Genomic DNA, 18,777 nt, shown 5'->3' with positions numbered 1-18,777 from the left:
CTGTCATGAGTACAGATAGTGAATATATTGGTCGAAGGATGCTGAGTTTTGAACTGCCAGGCAGGAGGCCTAGAGGAAGACCAAAGAGGAGGTTTATGGATGTAGTGAAAGAGGACATGAAGGTTTTTGGTGTGAGGGAAGAGGATGCAGCAGACAGGGTTAGATGGAGGCAACTGATTCGCTGTGGCGACCCCTGAAGGGAAAAGCCGAAAGGAGAAGAAGAAGAAGAAGATAAAAGAATAAATAAATCTAAAAAATTTAAATAAGTAACGCTAAACAATTGCTTCACAATGATAGCGTCTTTCACTTCAGGTAGTTCTTATCACACAGGTTTATTCTACTGATGTTTAAAATGGTTATAGGATGTTATAGTCTGAGGAGGCAGTGGTTCAGTGGTAGAGCTCGAGGTAGAGTGGGTCGTCCTATGATTCAAGATTGGTGGTTCGTTTCCCACTTCTGCCCAAAAAAAAAAAAACACACACACGGAGGTGAGCTGACAGTTGGAGGTGTCAGCTCACCTCCGGAGCACTGCTGAGGCAAGGTGCCGTCCTCATTTGGGGACACCACAAAGGAGCTGCCCACCACTCTACCTCCTCTGCATGCGGAGGTAGAGTATTCAGGGTCTGTACACTCATATACGTATATGCATGATTTAAAAAAACTAACTAGAGTGTGCCACTAATTTCCCTGCTGGGATCATAATCAGTATATATTTTTTTAAAATGTAATAATGTAATAAAAATAAAGATGGGGTTTGGCATCACAATTAAGTGTATATTTGAAACCAGCAATACATCATCAGGCCGGATGCCATGACCCTACGACCCTTTTTTGAGGTAAAGAATCAGTCTTTTACATGTAAAACTGCTGTGAAAGAGAATTCTTTTTCATTTTGGTAGGAGTATGACTTCCTTTATGAATCAGCTGTCAACACAATTCATGTTTCCATCTAATTACTTACTTTTACATACATTACGTAGTTAAAAAAAATATATATATATACAGTAATTGCTAATAACTGTTGGAGACCAGTATGTGATCGACCTGCTGCCTACGAGTACACATATTTGCAGATAGGTCACCTGCGCCAGGCTGCAGGAGCAGCTGCCCCGGACACACTGACATGGAGCACAGTCAGGATGAGTCCAAGGACGTTACCAGAATGTTAGATTTTCTTCCAGCTGACTAGAACAGTGGAGTTCCTAGGTGTTGACTCCTTTTTATTGCACAAGGTTACTGTTGGCATTTTTCTGATACTGGCTTTTAAGACTAAACTGACGGGACTGAAGAGGGATCACATACATTTATTTAATGCATTTGGCATGTTCAAGTCCACTACACATATACATAATATTATTTGAAACATAGAAACTTGTAGTTCCTTGTTTTTCTCTAACTGACTGGTTTGGAAAGGGCAAAGGCAGCAGTTAGCAACTTTATCTACAGTAATCTGGTTATTTTTCATAAAGGAAAAGGATCATTTTTGTGGGTTGAGTTACAGTAGATTATTCATATTTTTTATACCACCAAGTGAAAACTTTGAAAATTAGTTGTATACTACTTGGCCAGCAGCAAATATAGCTAGCGATAAGCCAGTAAACAGACTACAATTTAGCAGCAAATAAGTATTAAGTATCTAAAAAGTCACTGCATGATGAATAGTTATAATCCGACAATTGCCAGACTCTTTATTTTCCAACATGAAAATATGCCTACAATGCATTCCAAGACACATAATGTTTCAGGCTCAGCCTTATGTATTTTCCCCTCCTTTTGTGTACTGGCCATCTGCGTTGGTTATCCAGACAGGTAGGCATTAACTGAAACCAGAAACCTGGCATTTCAAAAAAGATGTAAAAAAGATGCGTGTGTGTGTGTGTGTGTGTGTGTGTGTGTGTGTGTGTGTGTGTGTGTGTGTGTGTGTGCGCGTGCGTGCGTGCGTGTGTGTGTGTGTGTGTGTAAGAGAGAGACAAAACCACCAACAGAAGGAGAGTGACCAACATTTATTTTTAGCCTTCAAGCACCAAGTGAGTCATGTGATCCCCTTCTTCCTGCACCGATCCCTGGAGCCTACCTTCCCTGCTATCTCTATCACACAATCACATCTCCTCTCCTCCTTCCCTTCACTTCAAGATGAAATGAAAGTCATAGACACCAAGGGAAAGCAGTAAAAAAAAAAAAAAAAGATAAGGGAGGTGAGGGCAAATCTTTATTTACCTAATGAGGTAAATGCCAGAAAACATGTGACTACACACACCTACCTACCTATCTATCGCCTTTCACCTGTGTCACTCATACAATACAAGATGATCTTTACACAGAATGAAAAACAAAATTGAAAACTCCATGCTCTAGTGAATCAATTAAGCAAATCTATCCAACTGCTGACATAAATTGAAAGGGTCACACAGTCAAACAAAGAAGCTAGGTCACAAACAACCAAACAAGGACAAACATACGTATCTACAAGTATGTACACAAAAAATGCAGGATTGTATATACACACACAAACAAACAGAAAGACTTGCACAAGCAAATGCAAACACACATACACACCTACACACACACGCACGCACGCACACGCACACACACAGCATATTACAAGCAAATACAAAGTGACAAAAGTGACAGCAAACTGACTCATGCATGAAAGGAGAGGACAAACATTCAACTGCTGTGAGGAATGTAGTTATCACACACACACACACACACACACACACATACACACACACACACACGCGCACACACACACACACACACACACACACACACACACACAAATACTCTCAGACTGCATCATCTTCTTCTTTCCATGATTATTTGTCTCCTTCTTTCCTGTCTCTACTATGTCCCCTCATCCACTGACCCATCTGCTGGTCTTAATGAAATGTTGCATAATCAGGATTGAAGTATGAAGGACTGACTGGTCTTATAGGGCAAACATATATGTGTACATCCATATACGCAAACACAACAGACACACACACACACACACACACACACACAAACACACACACACATTGGCTTGATCCGCTTGCTTTCCAGCCACCAATCCTTCTCTAAACCCTTTTAAATTATACATACTTGCACGCATGCATGCCCTTAAAGGCGACCAAACACACTCACACACACACACACACTCACACATATGCACACACAGTCGGAAGTGGGGTTGGGGGGGAGGTCATGATCCTGCCAGAGAGAAAAGAATCAGAGTTGCAATTCTGGAGCTTATTGAGGAAAGAGGGTAAAACTCTAACATGCATGCTTGTCAACTACAAATACAATAAAGTGCTTGTGTGTGTACAATATTATATAAATACAAGTACCCCTCGGCTTACATTTTTGGTAAGCCGAGGTATGGTTCCAGTAGACACAACGTACGTTGAAAATCGACATGTAAATTAACTGGTGTCCAGGCTAAACCGAAAATAACCATTCCCAATTCTGTACTGTATGTTATTTTTGAAGGCATTTCCAATAATATATGGTTATCATGAATCCATTTTAAGGTTACAAACAAATAAATGTTATTTTTTAATACAGTGAGAAAGAGAGAGAAAGAAAGAGAGAGGGAAAGAGAGACAGACAGACAGAAAGACAGAGACAGAGATTGATTTGATTTTTGAAATCACGTTTATTCATCCATCCATCCATTCATGTTCAACCGCTTATCTGGGGCCAGGTAGTTTATTCATTAAAGCCGAATTACAAAATAATCACGTTGACACAAAATCTAAAAGAGAATTACACAAAAAGGAAATCACATTTCAATAACAAACAACGATAGGATTTTCAACAGAGAGAAAGAGTGAGAGAGAGAGAGAGAGAGAGAGAGAGAGAGAGAGAGAGAGAGAGAGAGAGAGAGAGAGAGAGAGAGAGAGAGAGAGAGAGAGAGAGAGAGAGAGAGAGAGAGAGGACAGTGATTTGCCATCCTTGTTAATCGCCTCAAAAAAATTTGTTTCGGCATGCTTGCTGCTGGTGTTTCCAGGAGGCTATGTGAGAATGTGGTTCTAAGTGGTGAAGATGGCTTCATGGAGGGCATCCACTGCCTGGAATTTGTAAACTTCCCTTGCCAACCAACCCGAAATGTGCTGAATTGGATGCAGATCATGGAAACACGCAGAATAGTTCATAAGAGTGATCTATTTCTCTGGAAGAAGTCCTTTGTCAAGCGGATATTGTGGACTGCAGTGTTCTCCCATTGTGTGTGTGTGTGTGTGTGTGTGTGTGTGTGTGTGTGTGTGTGTGTGTGTGTGTGTGTGTGTGTGTGTGTGTGTGTGTGTGTGTGTGTGTGTGTGTGTGTGTGTGTGTGTGTGTGTGTGTGTGTGTGCGCGCGTGCGAGAGAGAGAGAGAGCACAGAGCACAGATCAAGACAGTGCGTGTTTGCACAGTCACAGAGCTGCATATATATGTGGTGAGATAACTCTCTGCAGTATTTTTGGAAAATCTGTCCCGGTATGCAAGTGGTGAGACACTGATCGGTCTGCCATCTGCCGAAGTGTCTTTGACCAAACACTGAACTCCAGTAGCAGGAGGATCAGCACTCATGGAAGAGTGAAATAAAAAATTACAAGAGATGAGATGAAGCCAGGAAGAGGGATGCAGGATGAAGGATTGCAATGAAAGACAGATGAAGACAAGGATAAATAGTAAGGCACTGGTCAAGGAAAACATGTGCAAGGAAAAGATCCTCAGGACTTGAGTCCTGAAGATCGAGTCCTGAAGAAGTATCAGGTGAGAAATATAAGTTGTCTACAAATCAAAAACAACAGAGAACAGATACATAGAACGGATATAATAGGGATATTAAGTCATTGCAAATGAGCAGAGAAATGGGGCAGATGGATGTTGAGGAGAAGAATAGGAGGTGGTGGAAGTGAATGACATGATACTACAAGGTGGCAGTCGTAGAAAGTGTGCAGTAATAACAGCCAAGGAAATTTTCAGTACATTACTTCTACTTCTTCTCTTTTTGGCTTTTGCCTTCAGGGGTCGCCACAGCAAATCAGTTGCCTCCATATAACCTTGTTTTCTGCATCCTCTTCTCTCACACCAACTACCTTCACGTCCTCCTTCACTACATCCATAAACCTCCTCTTTGGTCTTCCTCTAGGCCTCCTGCCTGGCAGTTCAAAACTCAGCATCCTTCGACCAATATATTCACTATCTCTCCTCTGGACCTGTCCAAAACATCTCAGTCTGGCCTCTGACTTTATCTCCAAATCTCTAACATGTGCTGTCCCTCTGATGTACTCATTCCTGATCCTATCCTTCCTGGTCACTCCCAAAGAGAACCTCAGAATCTTCATCTCTGCTACCTCCAGCTCTGCCTCCTGTCTTTTCCTCAGTAACACTGTCTCTAGACCAGTGGTTCTTAACCTTGTTGGAGGTGCAGAACCCTTCCGGTTTCATATGCTCACTCACCGAACCCTTCTTTAGTAAAAAAATAATAATAATAATTTCAAATTGAAGACATAAGTACACTGCCTGGCCAAAAAAAAGTTGCCATCAAAAAAATTCACATCGTCTCATATTTTGTTGGACTGCATTTAGCTTTGATTACAGCATGCATCAACTGGGATATTGTTTTGATGAGTTAATGCAATATCACAAGAGTTATTTCCATCCAGTGATGCAATATTTTTTTCATATTTTTCAAGATCTTGCATTTATGATGATGGGGTCTGACCACTATGTAAAGCCATCTCCAGCACTCATTGAGATTCTTCTTTCAAAGAATCTCAACGATTTTCCCACCATTCTGTCCTCTGCTCTTCCTTTGCCCTCTTCATCGTCTTCACCACCAGAGTCATCATATACAGAACTATCCTATGCAGATGAGCTACACTCTCGCCTACCACTACTTTGCAGTCACTTAAGATTATACCGTCTACTCCTTCAGATTACACCGTCTACACAAGATGTAGTCTATCTGTGCGCTCCTACCTCTACTCTTATAGGTCACCCTATGTTCCTGCCTCTTTTGGAAGAAAGTACTCACTATAGCCATGTCCATCCTTTTTGCAAAGTCAACTACCATTTGTCCTTCTGCATTCCTCTCCTGGATACCAAACCTGCCCATCACCTCCTCATCACCTTTGTTTCCTGCACCAACATGTCCATTGAAGTCTGCACAAATGACAACTCTCTTGCTTCTAGGTATGCTCTGCATCACTTCATCAAAGTCCAACCAGAATTTCTCCTTCTCCCACAGCTCACATCCTACTCGTGGAGCATACCCACTAACAACATTGAACATCACACCTTCTATTTCTAGTTTCAGACTCATCACTCTATCTGACACTCTTTTTACCTCCAGGCCATTCCTAACAAACTCCTCCTTCAAGATAACTCCTAATCCATTTCTCTTCCTATCTACACCATGATAGAACAACTTGTACCCTGCTCCTAAACTTCTAATCTTGCTAGCTTTCCACCTGGTCTCCTGGATACACAGTATGTCTACCTTCTTCCTCTGCATCATGTCAACCAACTCTCTACTTTTTCCTGTCATAGTTCCACCATTCAGCGTCCCTACTCTCAGCCTTATACTCTTGGCGTTCTCTCTCTTCCTACAAACACACTTTTTTCCTCTCCTTCTTCGACCAACAGTAGTCCAATTTCCACCGGCACCCTGTAGGTGAAAAGCACTGATGGCAGTCATTGTTAACCCCGAACCTCGACCGATCTGGCATGGAAGTCATAGATTTGATTTGCATGTTTGATTTGACAAAAGTTTTACGTTGGATGCCCTTCCTGACACAACCCTCTGTATTTATCCAGGCATTGGTTTCAACAGGCCAGGAGACAAAATGCCCCACAGGCAAAAGTGAAAGGCGAAAAACTATGTCACAATGTGGCAGTTTCTGAATCAGGTGTGTGTTGTCTAGGCTCATATGAGTGTAACAGCTAATTATTGGGGGGGGCGGCGTTGCTGTTAAAGTGTATGTGTCTATGTCCATGTGTATTTTTCATGTAATCTTGTACAAATATATACTAAAAGCAAAATTAAATAAGATCAATTATATGTGTACTTCAAATGTACATTTCTTGTGTTTTAATATCTGTTTTCTGATATTTGCTAATGTTAGAACTGTTTCACGCTAACTTTCTTTTTTGTTTATTTTTTCATTCCATTTATTCTTTGCCAATAAGCTGTATGACTGTTTATGTTAATATAATGTTAACAGAACTGAATCAGAGTGTGTGCGTGCACGTGTGCGTGCATGTGTGCTTGCGTGCATCCAACGCCTAAGGCAACCAGGCCAGCGGCTACAATTACAGTGACGGATGTGAAAGAACTGGGTCGGCTTTGCAAGAGTTCTGCCCCTGGGATGACAAAACCAGCCAAAGTCCTGAATCAATACAGAGACTCGTACACAGAAGCGTTAACACACATGCATAAGGAAATATGTCACAAACCGTTGCATAGAATCAGATAAGAATAGCACAAAAAAAGGAGAAAATCTAGAGCACCACAGTGAGAAGGGTACCAGCAAAAAAACAGCTATCGTCGACAGATTTACTTTTCTCTTCGTATAAACTTAGTCAACCAATATCAAGAAGAGTCTCTGACCCTATTTGTATGTCTCACTAACAAATTATCAGTCTCACACACCCATATACAAACACACAAACACATACACACAAAACACACACACAAACACATAGGCACACACACTGAAGTAATAGGCTCTCCCCAAAGTCTGTTTTGAGTGCAACAACAATTTGGAGTCTTTTTCAACTATAACATGTTTATGGTTGTTTTTTTCAACTATAAAATATATTTCTTTATTGTTAGTATTTCCTACCTCTGGCGGATAGCTTCTTGGTGTTGATGATTTTGGCGGCATATTCCTGTCCAGAGGAGATCTTTACGCATCTCCTGACCACAGAAAATGCACCTCTGAAATGAAACACACAAAGATACTTATTTATGTATTAAGAAAGCTTAAAGTAGTTATGGAAGGTTTTATTCAGGCCAGCTAATACAACATCAAAGGGGTATTTCTCTCTCCCCTGCGTGCACAGTAGCATTATAGAATGGACAAGAACAGTTTTTGAACAACACAAAAAATAGCTGTGTAGAAAACTACAAACCAAAACCAAGATTTGTAGAAGCTTAGTTTTGGTTTGGTGACTGCTTACATTTATTCATTTATTTTAATAAATATTCATACCAAACATATGAAAACAAATACAGTATATTGTTATTATAAAACAAGCGCACCCAACCTAGTCAAAAATAAACGTCGTGACGTAACGACTTTGTGTTGGCAAATCCTGGATTGCGCTGGGCGGGCATTGCAAAGCTGTAGATTAATGTTAGAGTAGAGAGTAGAGTAGAACTTTATTGATCCCTTAAGGAGATTCCGTCAGGGAAATTAACTTCTCTGTCGCACTACACACAGCACAGTGAGTACACAAAGACACAGAAAAAGCACACAGAAAGCACCAGCACATAGAAAGTAGTAGAAATCTACCAACACCAAATAGAAAGAGTAATAAATAACCCATCAAGAATATACAAATAGAAAGGCATAAATAGGCATAGGAATAAAAAGGCATAAATAAACAGGCCTAGTTAGGCATGGGTAGAGTGAAGTGTCTATAGTATTTGCATTGTTTTTGCTGTATTGTGTGTGTCATCCCTCAGCTTTCGTATGGACACTCCTCTTCATCTCCCCCAGAGAGGAGTTGAGCAGTTTAATGGCACTGGGGATGAAGGAGTTCTGAAGTCTGTTGGTCCTGCATGTTGGGAGGTGCAACATGCAGGACTGCTCAGGCTGCTCTGGTTGTTGGTAACGGTGTGCAGAGGGTGGCTGACATTGTCCATGATGTCCAGCTGTTTGTCCAGCTGTTTGTCCAAGGTTATCTTCTCTACCACCGTTGCCAGAGGGTCAGGCTTCATCCTGACCACCGAGCTGGACCTGATCAGCTTCTCCAGCCTGGAGAAATCCGCCTTAGTCACGCTCCCTCCCCAACACACCACATCATACGACAGGACGCTGGCAACCACAGACTGATAGAACATCCACAGGAGCTTCCTGCAGATGTTGAATGCCCTCAGCCTCCTTAGAAAGTAAATCCTGCTCTGTGCTTTCTTGTACAGCTGCCTCGTGTTGCTGGTCCAGTCCAGCTTGTTGTCCAGTCAAAGCCCAAGATATTTACAGGTAGCAGGCTTACTGGAGAAAGAAAGCTAACTAATCGTGAGATTGGTAAAGGAGCTAACATTAAAGGAAAAGGCACCTGACAAAAGAGCAGGCAGAAAAGTTACAGTATGACACTCTAAACTTATGTCAACTGGGAAGTCCATGTATAGTTACTGATGGGCAGATGAAGTGTGTGTGTGTGTGTGTGTGTGTGTGTGTGTGTGTGTGTGTGTGTGTGTGTGTGTGTGTGTGTGTGTGTGTGTGTGTGTGTGTGTGTGTGTGTGTGTGTGTGTGTGTGTGTGTGTGTGTGTGTGTGTGTGTGTGTGTGTGTGTGTGTGTGTGTGTGTGTGTGTGTGTGTGTGTGTGTGTGTGTGTGTGTGTGTGTGTGTGTGTGTGTGTGTGTGTGTGTGTGTGTGCCAAACTGAGATCGACTATAGTTCCAGATCAGTATTCTTTTTCAAATGTAGGGGTCAATCAGGGCAAAGTCAGGCTGATTCTCCTGTAGAATGATCGCTGCTTTTAAGGTCATTCCCAAACTTGCTTAAATGAAAGCTATTTAGAATTCACATATTTCAGTAATTAACAATAAATTATGTGGGCAAAAGTCATATTGAAGGACAATAATCAAATTTACTCACAGCACAACTTAATAATGCTTGTTACTGATATTACTGATATTGAAGGAAAACACATCAGTTGTCATTTTCCAGTACTGATAGCAAGAAACGCAGCACAACTTTGAAGTCTCTACCATTCACCACACAGATTAAGCATGCACAGTAACAGACATAGCATTAATATTTAGAGTTGACAGATTATATATAAATCCAACAACTAATAGAATATTACATTTGTAAAATGTTTTGGGTTGTTTTTCACCAAATATTGATATAAAAGTATATTGTCAATTTTTTTGCCATATCACAGAGCTCCTGATACATTTTTATTTTAACTGATTAAAAAAAATGGCTAGTTTTTTTCTGAAATAAACCTGATTTTACTGTTTAGTTATTTTATAACAGAACTATCAAGTAATATAGGTGAGTGATAATAAACAGTTACGTGCGGTGGGGTTCATGGCTGGTGAGGCACTGGCTTCATCATAATCAGATGAAGATGTTTACACACATATGAACCTACAGTGTAGCTTATTTACCATTTCATAATCAACAGTGAAGGGTTAATTTTAAAGTCTCATAGCAGAATTATTTACACATACAAACAGTAACACACAAATAAGCATATTTGATTAAAAAACTTGTTATGTTATTACCTACACGTTTTTTTATATGTTAAGTTTACTTATAAATGAAGTCAATGCGCAGCTCCTTCTGAACAAAAACATCGAAAAAATTTTGAGTTGAGATATGTAATCCTCCATTTTTATAGTAAGGCAAGGCGAGCGGAAAACAAATGAATGGCTGCACTTGATGCGCTGACTATAGATTTTAGTTTACTGTAACTTCGTCTACGGACGTGGAAGAGGAATCCTCGGCCGAATCCCTGGGGTTATGAGCGCCCCCTAACATGACGCACAAGAACTGCGTGCCTTTTCTCAACAGTTTCAGGACCGCTAACCTCTAGAAAACACGTTACACACATGCAGTTGTTGACAAAAAAACAGTGTACATTATATACATTAGCTAATTTATGAAGTTTAGGTTATAGACCAAACGTGGTTGAACATTCAGCGGCAAATGTGAAAATTCAGCGATTTTGAGTAACCTTAAATTGGTGACGTTAAACGGAAAATAACTATATAATTCACATCATGCTAAAATGTAGACAGTATTTGTGTAACTATTTCGGCAAACACCCCATATCAGTACAAACTGTTCTCAACATTAACACTCCTATTGGCCTTCTGCTGTTTAAGCCATGGTTGTTCTGACATTCAAGGCACATGTGTGAAGATCAAAAAACTAGGTCAGCTATATTTGAGGGAGGAGAGAAGCAGAGAGCTACGTCTCTCATCTCTCAGCGCAGCCATGCAGCCTCAGCTCAGCTCAGCATCCAGAATGACCGATTTGCTATTCAACATTTATCTCTAATGGTCCATGGGGTTTCTTTCAATGAAAAGCCTGTTGTTATACTACCTACTTTCAGACTACATTACAGATATTTAGGAAGCACTGACGCTATTAAAACCATTAAAAGCCCTTGGATGCAAGACACTTGAAAAACAAAGCATAAAAATTACTCGTTACCTCAAAAGCAACCTATCCTTCACTTGCTCCAATTCTAATGGTCAGCAGCTTTGCTCTGTTGCGATTGAAATTGCCTGCACATGTTTAGGGTAATTCAGTGTTCAATATGACAAAATATGTGGACTAACTGCCTATACAGTCACTGCTATACTGCTGAATATGTTGTGTGATACACATATTATCTAAGATCCTCTAACATGTGCAGCTTGCCACAACGGCTTACCTCTACTTTATGAGGGATTTGGCAAAGGAAACCATCATAGCATAATATGTTACATAAGAATTATATTTGACTATCCTTTAAAGTTGGGTAGCTCAGCATTGTGAAATATACATATTAACAGCTAACTAGCTCAGACTGAAGTCCAAAATATAAAAATTTAAAGCGGTTGTACAGAAAAACTGTAAAATGTGCTGTTAGTAAGTAAAGTGGATGTCAGCTATTTGGTACTAGATTGTTATAAGACCAATTGCCTGTGATGAAGAAATATCTTGACAGATGATATTGATTAGTGATAATAAACACTGACATATTTTAAATCAATCTGAACTTTAAATGCATAAGTGCTCAATGGACAAGTGACAGTAGAAAAAATGGATGCAGACATGGTCTTCAGCAAGTTATAAGGTATCTTTTTTATTTTTATGTAGGGCTGAGGAGCAGAAATATATATTGAGTGAAATGTGCATGCTTGAGTCACTAAAATGGGAATAAAACAACTTCACACAAACTAATATGGCCTTTCAGAGCCTCCTTTGGGTGATAATTTTATTAATGTCTCATTGTCATTGGTCAACTCCTTTTTCAGCATCATACATATACATTTAATTAATAATACTGCGAAAATGTATTCAGATATCCAGATATTTAGCCAATGGAGTTTAGATTTTAGCATCAATTAGGCTATGTGTTCTGCATGTATGAAGTACTATGGTAAGTTAAAAGTCATTAATAAAGCATCATGGATGCATTATTAATAACAGTCGGTAAGATGTACACAGCCACAATGATAAACCGACATGTATTTGCTCGGGTGCAGGGCGCATTGTGGGTCAGGAAGTCAAGCACATGCGTCCATCCGGATGTGTTTCAATTTCTCTCTCACACTTACTGAGGAATCCCCTCTGTGTCCAATAATTGTTCGCTGTCCGACGGAATGTGTCATCGTCAACTACATAATCTGTTGTCACAGTGTGTGTGTGCATTTCTGTCATGCGGTGGTAGAGGAGGAGGAAGAGGAGGAGGAGGAGGAGGAGGATTTTTGGGAGGGTGGGTTACCAAATCTCGCTTGATCACACAACCCGATGCAATTCACCCCCGGTTCACTTTCCATCATCACGGGGTATCTGACCCTCCTCTGTCACTAAAAGGTACAAAACAACCTCCGCTGTTGCACAATGGACGCTCGTTTCGACATCTTTCGTAAACATGAAACGTAAGCAGATGCGGGATTAAAACAAACCGGATGATACCATCGCCCTGGCCTGCATGGCACACGGTAGCGCACTCACCCCCTGCATCAAAAGCGCACAATAACAGCTAAATAAATGAACATTTTACATATAGGTTCAGGCACAGAGTCTGGAATCTGCTTCCCTAAACCAAGACGGCCTCTTGCATAAGAGGTTTGACATTTCATGCAGAGATGATACCGAATGATAAAACAATATGTTCTCCCTTACTTGCCCAGCTCTTCAAACAGCTGATATTCGTCGGTAAATCTCGTGCAGATCGTTAATGCCATCCCGAAGGAGGTGCCGAGGGGTGCGTGGATGCGGATAAGATACACTCACAGACAGTATCCACCACACACAGTCCTTAACGCCGCCCGGTTTTATCCTGGACCTGCAAACCAAACGGAAGAATTCACGCACATCTGAAGCGCATCGGCATCGGAGCTGCGGTGGGGATGATTTCTGCGGAAAATACCCTGTCTGCACGAAGTGCTTCAATGTGGACAAAGAACACTTTCAGCTGTTACTGTAGTTTCCTCCAAAACAAGCAGCTTCTCACAGCCTTTCACGCAGCATTTTGTGTGCATTCCGTTGTCTCTGACGCGTGTTTGTCCAGTGCCGAGAGGGTCGCCTGACAGACGCTGCTCTACCGCATCAACCCCCGGCGTGCGGCTCAGTCCCGCCCCTCGGCCTGCGTCCCGTCACAGCGCAACTACAGAGACGCGACTTACCGGTCCAATGTGACCTTTATATTCAAAACATTACCTTTTATTCTACAGCGACAAAACTAAAATATATCATATTTTCTCAAAACATTGGGGGGGGGGGTGATTTTCCACATTTTGTATTTATCTACAAATTATCTTTCCAAATACAATTGTAGCTCAAATTTTAAGTGTGCCTTCCCACAAAATGTGCAACGCTACTTATTTTTTTTGTGGGTCATTATTATTGTTGGGGTTTGTTTTGGGGTTTTTTTTACCAATAGACACACCAAAGACTTTGCTCACAAGATGAAATAAAGGTACAAATGGTAATCTTCCATTTTCAATATAAAATAAATCAAAAGTCCACTGTCGACTAAATTCACAATAAGAAGAGGGACTTGGCAAAAATGAACTTACTTTGCTATAGGATGTATTTGCTAAATTCATGCCATCAAATTCCTCTCTGATCCATCATTTCCTACCTTCTTGCATTTTCTATCCCTTACATTCCTCTCCGACTAAAATGTATCACATTTCATAAGCTTGACCTTTCAGGATTTTGAGACTTCTACATCATCAAGTTTGATATTTTTATCCCAAAAAAACTGGCATGTACAGTCACACATGCACCTGCATTTAGCATGTGAAGAATTCTGGATTCAGCAAGAATTATAAAATTTAAAGGTCATATATGCAAATTAATGTTCAAGATTTTTTTTGGACAAATTTTTAATAAGGTTCTATGATGACCTCATTTTCCAAAAATATGATTTTTCAGGCAATTGTTTAATGGTTCAGGCTGTAAAGGACTAATTTTATCCTATCACATTGACTCCCATTCATTCCTGTCATATCCTATGCCCTGTTCGTTCATTTATTAATTTTCTTGAAGAGGAGACAATCAGAAATTGTCTCATCTTGAGCAGCTTATCAATATTTAGGTCACAAGTTTGCACTGCTGCCTAACCTAGCTGACATTTGACAGGGGTTGGGGTACACCCCGGTCACCAGCTAACTGTAAGGTCTTGCGGCCTTTGTCTATTTTATCCCACAGTCCTCCTTCACCTAGCCCTTTTACATTATTTTCTTTTTTCCAAATCCATTGTATCACATCCTATCCAATCTTTTTCCATCCTTTCAAAACTTACCTTACAAAGTCTATCCTTTTTATCCTTCTACTCTGTCTTATTCCATTCTGTCTAGTTTCATCCCTGTCCAACCCAAGTCTCCTATCTTCTCCAATCCTATGCTATCCAGCCCCCTCTTTTCCTATCCTGTCTAATGCTACTCGATCCTATCATATCCTATGCTATGCTATCTCATCCCATCTTCCCTTTTATAATCTTATCTAATCTCATCCAATTCCTATCACCACAATTCTATCCTATTTTCTTCCATCCTGTTTTTCCCCATCCCATCTTATCCCATGCTATCCCATCCCGTCTCATCCCATCTCATCATCTCCTGTAAATCTCGTCCTGTACAACAACAACATCCCATCCCATCTTACACATCATGTGTTCACCTATCCCATCATAGTCATCCAATTCTCTCAAGTCTCTATCTGTCCTTTTCCATCTCCTCTCCTCCTGTTCTAGCTGACCACAAGGTATGGCAAAACAACATGAATTTAAAAAAAAAAAAAAAACAAAAACCCTGTAATGATAGTGCAGGTATGTTTGTTTGTTGGATTTACCAGAGTTAGGTATGTGTCTTGAACTTGAAGTCTGATGTTTACAGCAGACTTCAAGTGAATAAATGATGTTTTCTAAAACTACTTTCACTGATAAAAATAACTAAATAATGTTTGTGAGACTCAACCTCTGTGATTTCCTCTTTAATTAAGCTGAAACAGAAATGTACAAACTGAAAATCAATGAAAAATGTTTTGTATGATTAGATGTGTGATTGTCCTGGTCCTGGATTTTGTGCCTGATCATTATATTTATTTATTTTTTCTTTCCGGACATGTTATTACAACAGATTTCACCTCCATCCCATTTACAACATCAATAACAACAGCTGAAAAAGGAAAAAAAGGATACATTTGACTTGTTAAATTCCCTCCCCCAGAATCAACATCTCTCTCACTTTGTTATCAACCAAATTCATACATTAAATTTCACATTTAGATATTCTATTTTGGTACATTGCTGTTTTGAACCGTCCATTCATTCCCAATAGATGTGCTTGTTTACACACTTCTTTATCAGTTCTTGGAGTGACTTCAAGTCCTATGGTCACAATGACATTTTCCATTGTGAATAGCACATGTTGTAAGTGTTCAAGACTTAGCCGGTATTCTTACAGAAAACTGGATAAGTATTTATGTTCTCTTTTGTAGCAGAATCCATATGTCATTTGCTTTGCTTTGCATTTCTTCTGTTTCTCATGTGTATTTTCATCTTGATTTTTCTTCATTGGTTTTGTTTCAGCCTGGCCTCGTTTCTCTGCTCCTGCCTCTGCCCCTTGTCTGTCATTGTCTCGTCACTCTGTATTTAGTTTCGGTGATTAGTCAATTTTTTTGTCATGCTCTGTCTTGCTTTTCCCTGTCTGACTGAGGCTTGGATTTCTTCAAGCACTGAACATTAGTTTCCTTGTGGGTTATTTTTCCCATGTGTTTTTTTGGAATTTGCCCATTTTTGAGCGATGTTATTTAAGTTAGATTAATCCTTTTGGATTTCTGTCATTTTTTTGTTTTTACTTCATATCTGCTTGTGTTCTTCTTCAATTCATTGCCATAATCTTTGTCTTCCCCTTGTGTTGTCGGTGTTTTTGGTCATGTAGTTTGAACTGAGCTGGACTATATGATCTTTTATACACTCTCATGCGCATTCATAGAAAGTGGAAAAGGGCTGAAATGAAATGGCTGAAAGATTTTGAGATAATCTTGACTCCTTACCCGCATTAGTTAAGCTTTCTTTCCTAAAGCCCGCTCCTCTTATACCTATGATGACCATCAGCCAGCTAACGTACTGCCGAGTTCTCCAGCCCTGCTGCTGGCCAGTGCCAGGGTGATTTCCCCAGCTAATCATGTTCCTTCTTGTCTTCTGTTGGCACTTTGGCCATCCTACTAAGCTAGTTTGTCCTCTCTGTCTGTCCCAGAACCCGCCCCCTAAATGCTCTTGAATGTCATGGGCCTGGGTTTGTGTTTTATTTTCTATTTAATTTTTAGTGGAATATTTGCCTTATGTATTCCCTCTTCATTTTTCTGCCTTCGAGTGTTCGATTGTTTACACCTTGTTTTGTTGGTTTTTTTTTATCATTGTCTATCATTGTTTGTCATGTTGTCTGCATTTAGGTTGTTGTATTTTGAAGTGAATATAACAGGGCTGGGGGGGTTTTCAGAATAGAAGTAACAAATCAGTTAAACGCGACCATTTATTGTATTAAATCCAGCAAGGTTCACCTTTATTGATTTATGACTCTTTTGAGAAGTACTCTATGCCACTTGATCAATGAGGTCACATTTAATTTTACACCATCTTGTCTTGTTGAATGTGTGTGCCCACTTAACAATTTGACCCAATATTGATTTTAAATGTGTGATTGAAGAGTTTCAGCTAAAATGAAAGTAAAAGGTGTACAAAACTGTGGTGAGACCAGCGATGTTGTTTGGCCTAGAGACAGTGTCACTGAGGAAAAGACAGGAGACAGAGCTGGAGGTAGCAGAGATGAAGATGCTGAGGTTCTCTCTGGGAGTGACCAGGAAGGATAGGATCAGGAATGAGTACATCAGAGGGACAGCACATGTTAGAGGTTTTGGAGATAAAGTCAGAGAGGCCAGACTGAGATGGTTTGGACAGGTCCAGAGGAGAGATAGTGAATATATTGGTAGAAGGAAGCTGAGTTTTGAACTGCCAGGCAGGAGGCCTAGGGGAAGACCAAAGAGGAGGTTTATGGATGTAGTGAAAGAGGACATGAAGGTAGTTGGTGTGAGAGAAGAGGATGCAGAAGACAGGGTTAGATGGAGGCAACTGATTCACTGTGGCGACCCCTGAAGGGAAAAGCCGAAAAGAAAAGATGAAGATTGTTGTGTCAAAATGTGTCAAATCTCTAGTGAATGTCATGTAGGATTGATCCACACTGTAAGATAGGAAGGAGGACAACCAGACAGAAAAAGTTACCTGAAGGTCAGCTGTAGAGAATAAGCATTGCAACATTGGAAGGCAATCTGGATGTGAGCAGTGTAGACAGAACCACTTCTGCTGTGAATTGCAAAGAAACTGGAGCCGTAATACAAATCAGAAGACAAGTATTAGGAGTGAATATATTCTGTTGAGTGGGAAGATATCATATTTTTAGATTTGTTCTGTATGTAGCTCCAACAGAGGACAGACAGTCCTAGGGAATGTATACGACGTCTGCTACTCATAATTCAGTGTCAATTTAGGCATAGAGCAGGACTGGCAGACAAGAGGACGGCTGAGCAGGAGGACAGTAAAAGGAGTGAAAAGCAGGTCAGAGACTGACAATGTGGGAGGTTTGGCTTAGCAGTTGGTGGGGAGGGTCATCTGGGCTTCAGACATTCTTTGACAGGTAAACATCAGATGGAGTTAGGACCCCACTGCAGACAGTGGTGCCCTACAGGGAGAGTTTAACAATTAAATGATCCATTGCCGTTCTGGGTTCTGGGTTCGAATTCTTTCTGTGCTGAGTTTGTTCTTCCTCGTGTCTGCGTCGGTTCTCCTTCTTCCTCCCACCTCCAAAAACATGCAAAGGTGTGAGTATCAGCATGAATGGTTATGTTTTTCATGTGGCTCCGCAGTGTACCGGCGTCATGCTCAGAGTATTCCCCACCTCTCGCCCATGAGTCAGCTGGGATAGGATCCAGCAACCCCTGTGGTCCACAAGAAGCAGATTTGAAGATGGATGAATGAATGAATGAATGAATGAATGTACTGTTGGTGAGCTGATAGTAGGTGCTGTCACATACACAGCGTAAGAAGGTGCTTTTGTCTTTAGAGCTAAGAAATGGATGACGAGATAGTTATAGGAAATATGGGGATGTGTGGATGTGACAGTATGTGGCAACTAATAATAAGAAGCGGAACTAATAATAAGAAGCGGAACATAGAAATGTGGAAGGACATGTGAAAGGAGGAAGTGAGAGGAAGTGAGAGGAATAAAAATTGTGACACATCTTGTGTGTTTGTGGTAACTCTATAGATTTTTCATTCATTCATCTTCAAACCCGCTTCTTCTGCCATAGTAAGTTGCAGGGTGCTGGATTCTATCTAAGCCGACTGGGGT

At 40.5% G+C, this 18,777-nt stretch overlaps 1 protein-coding gene across 9 annotated transcripts in view; it reads right to left on the bottom strand.

Annotated features, from left to right (window-relative positions):
• The window catches only part of camk2d2 (calcium/calmodulin-dependent protein kinase (CaM kinase) II delta 2), a 39,464-nt gene extending 25,998 nt beyond the window's left edge, over positions 1 to 13,466 (bottom strand). For 3 of the 9 annotated variants that reach the window (XM_068320908.1, XM_068320910.1, XM_068320914.1), the window contains exons 1-3: positions 13,293 to 13,465; positions 13,046 to 13,208; positions 7,815 to 7,909 (exon numbers count right to left, since the gene is read on the bottom strand). In XM_068320908.1, coding sequence (XP_068177009.1) covers positions 7,815 to 7,909; positions 13,046 to 13,107 — 157 coding nt within the window. In that variant the 5' untranslated portion in view covers positions 13,108 to 13,208; positions 13,293 to 13,465. Of the gene's footprint in view, positions 1 to 7,814; positions 7,910 to 13,045 lie in introns of all 9 variants that reach the window. The other 6 variants (XM_068320911.1, XM_068320912.1, XM_068320915.1 and 3 more) reach the window with 4 other exon arrangements.
• Positions 13,467 to 18,777: the final 5,311 nt, after the last annotated feature.

The sequence above is a fragment of the Antennarius striatus genome, chromosome 8, assembly GCF_040054535.1.
Source record: "Antennarius striatus isolate MH-2024 chromosome 8, ASM4005453v1, whole genome shotgun sequence".
In the NCBI taxonomy this organism is placed as follows: domain Eukaryota; kingdom Metazoa; phylum Chordata; class Actinopteri; order Lophiiformes; family Antennariidae; genus Antennarius; species Antennarius striatus.
The sequence above is the reverse complement of the archived record's forward strand: the minus strand, read 5'-3'. Positions and strand labels throughout refer to the sequence as shown.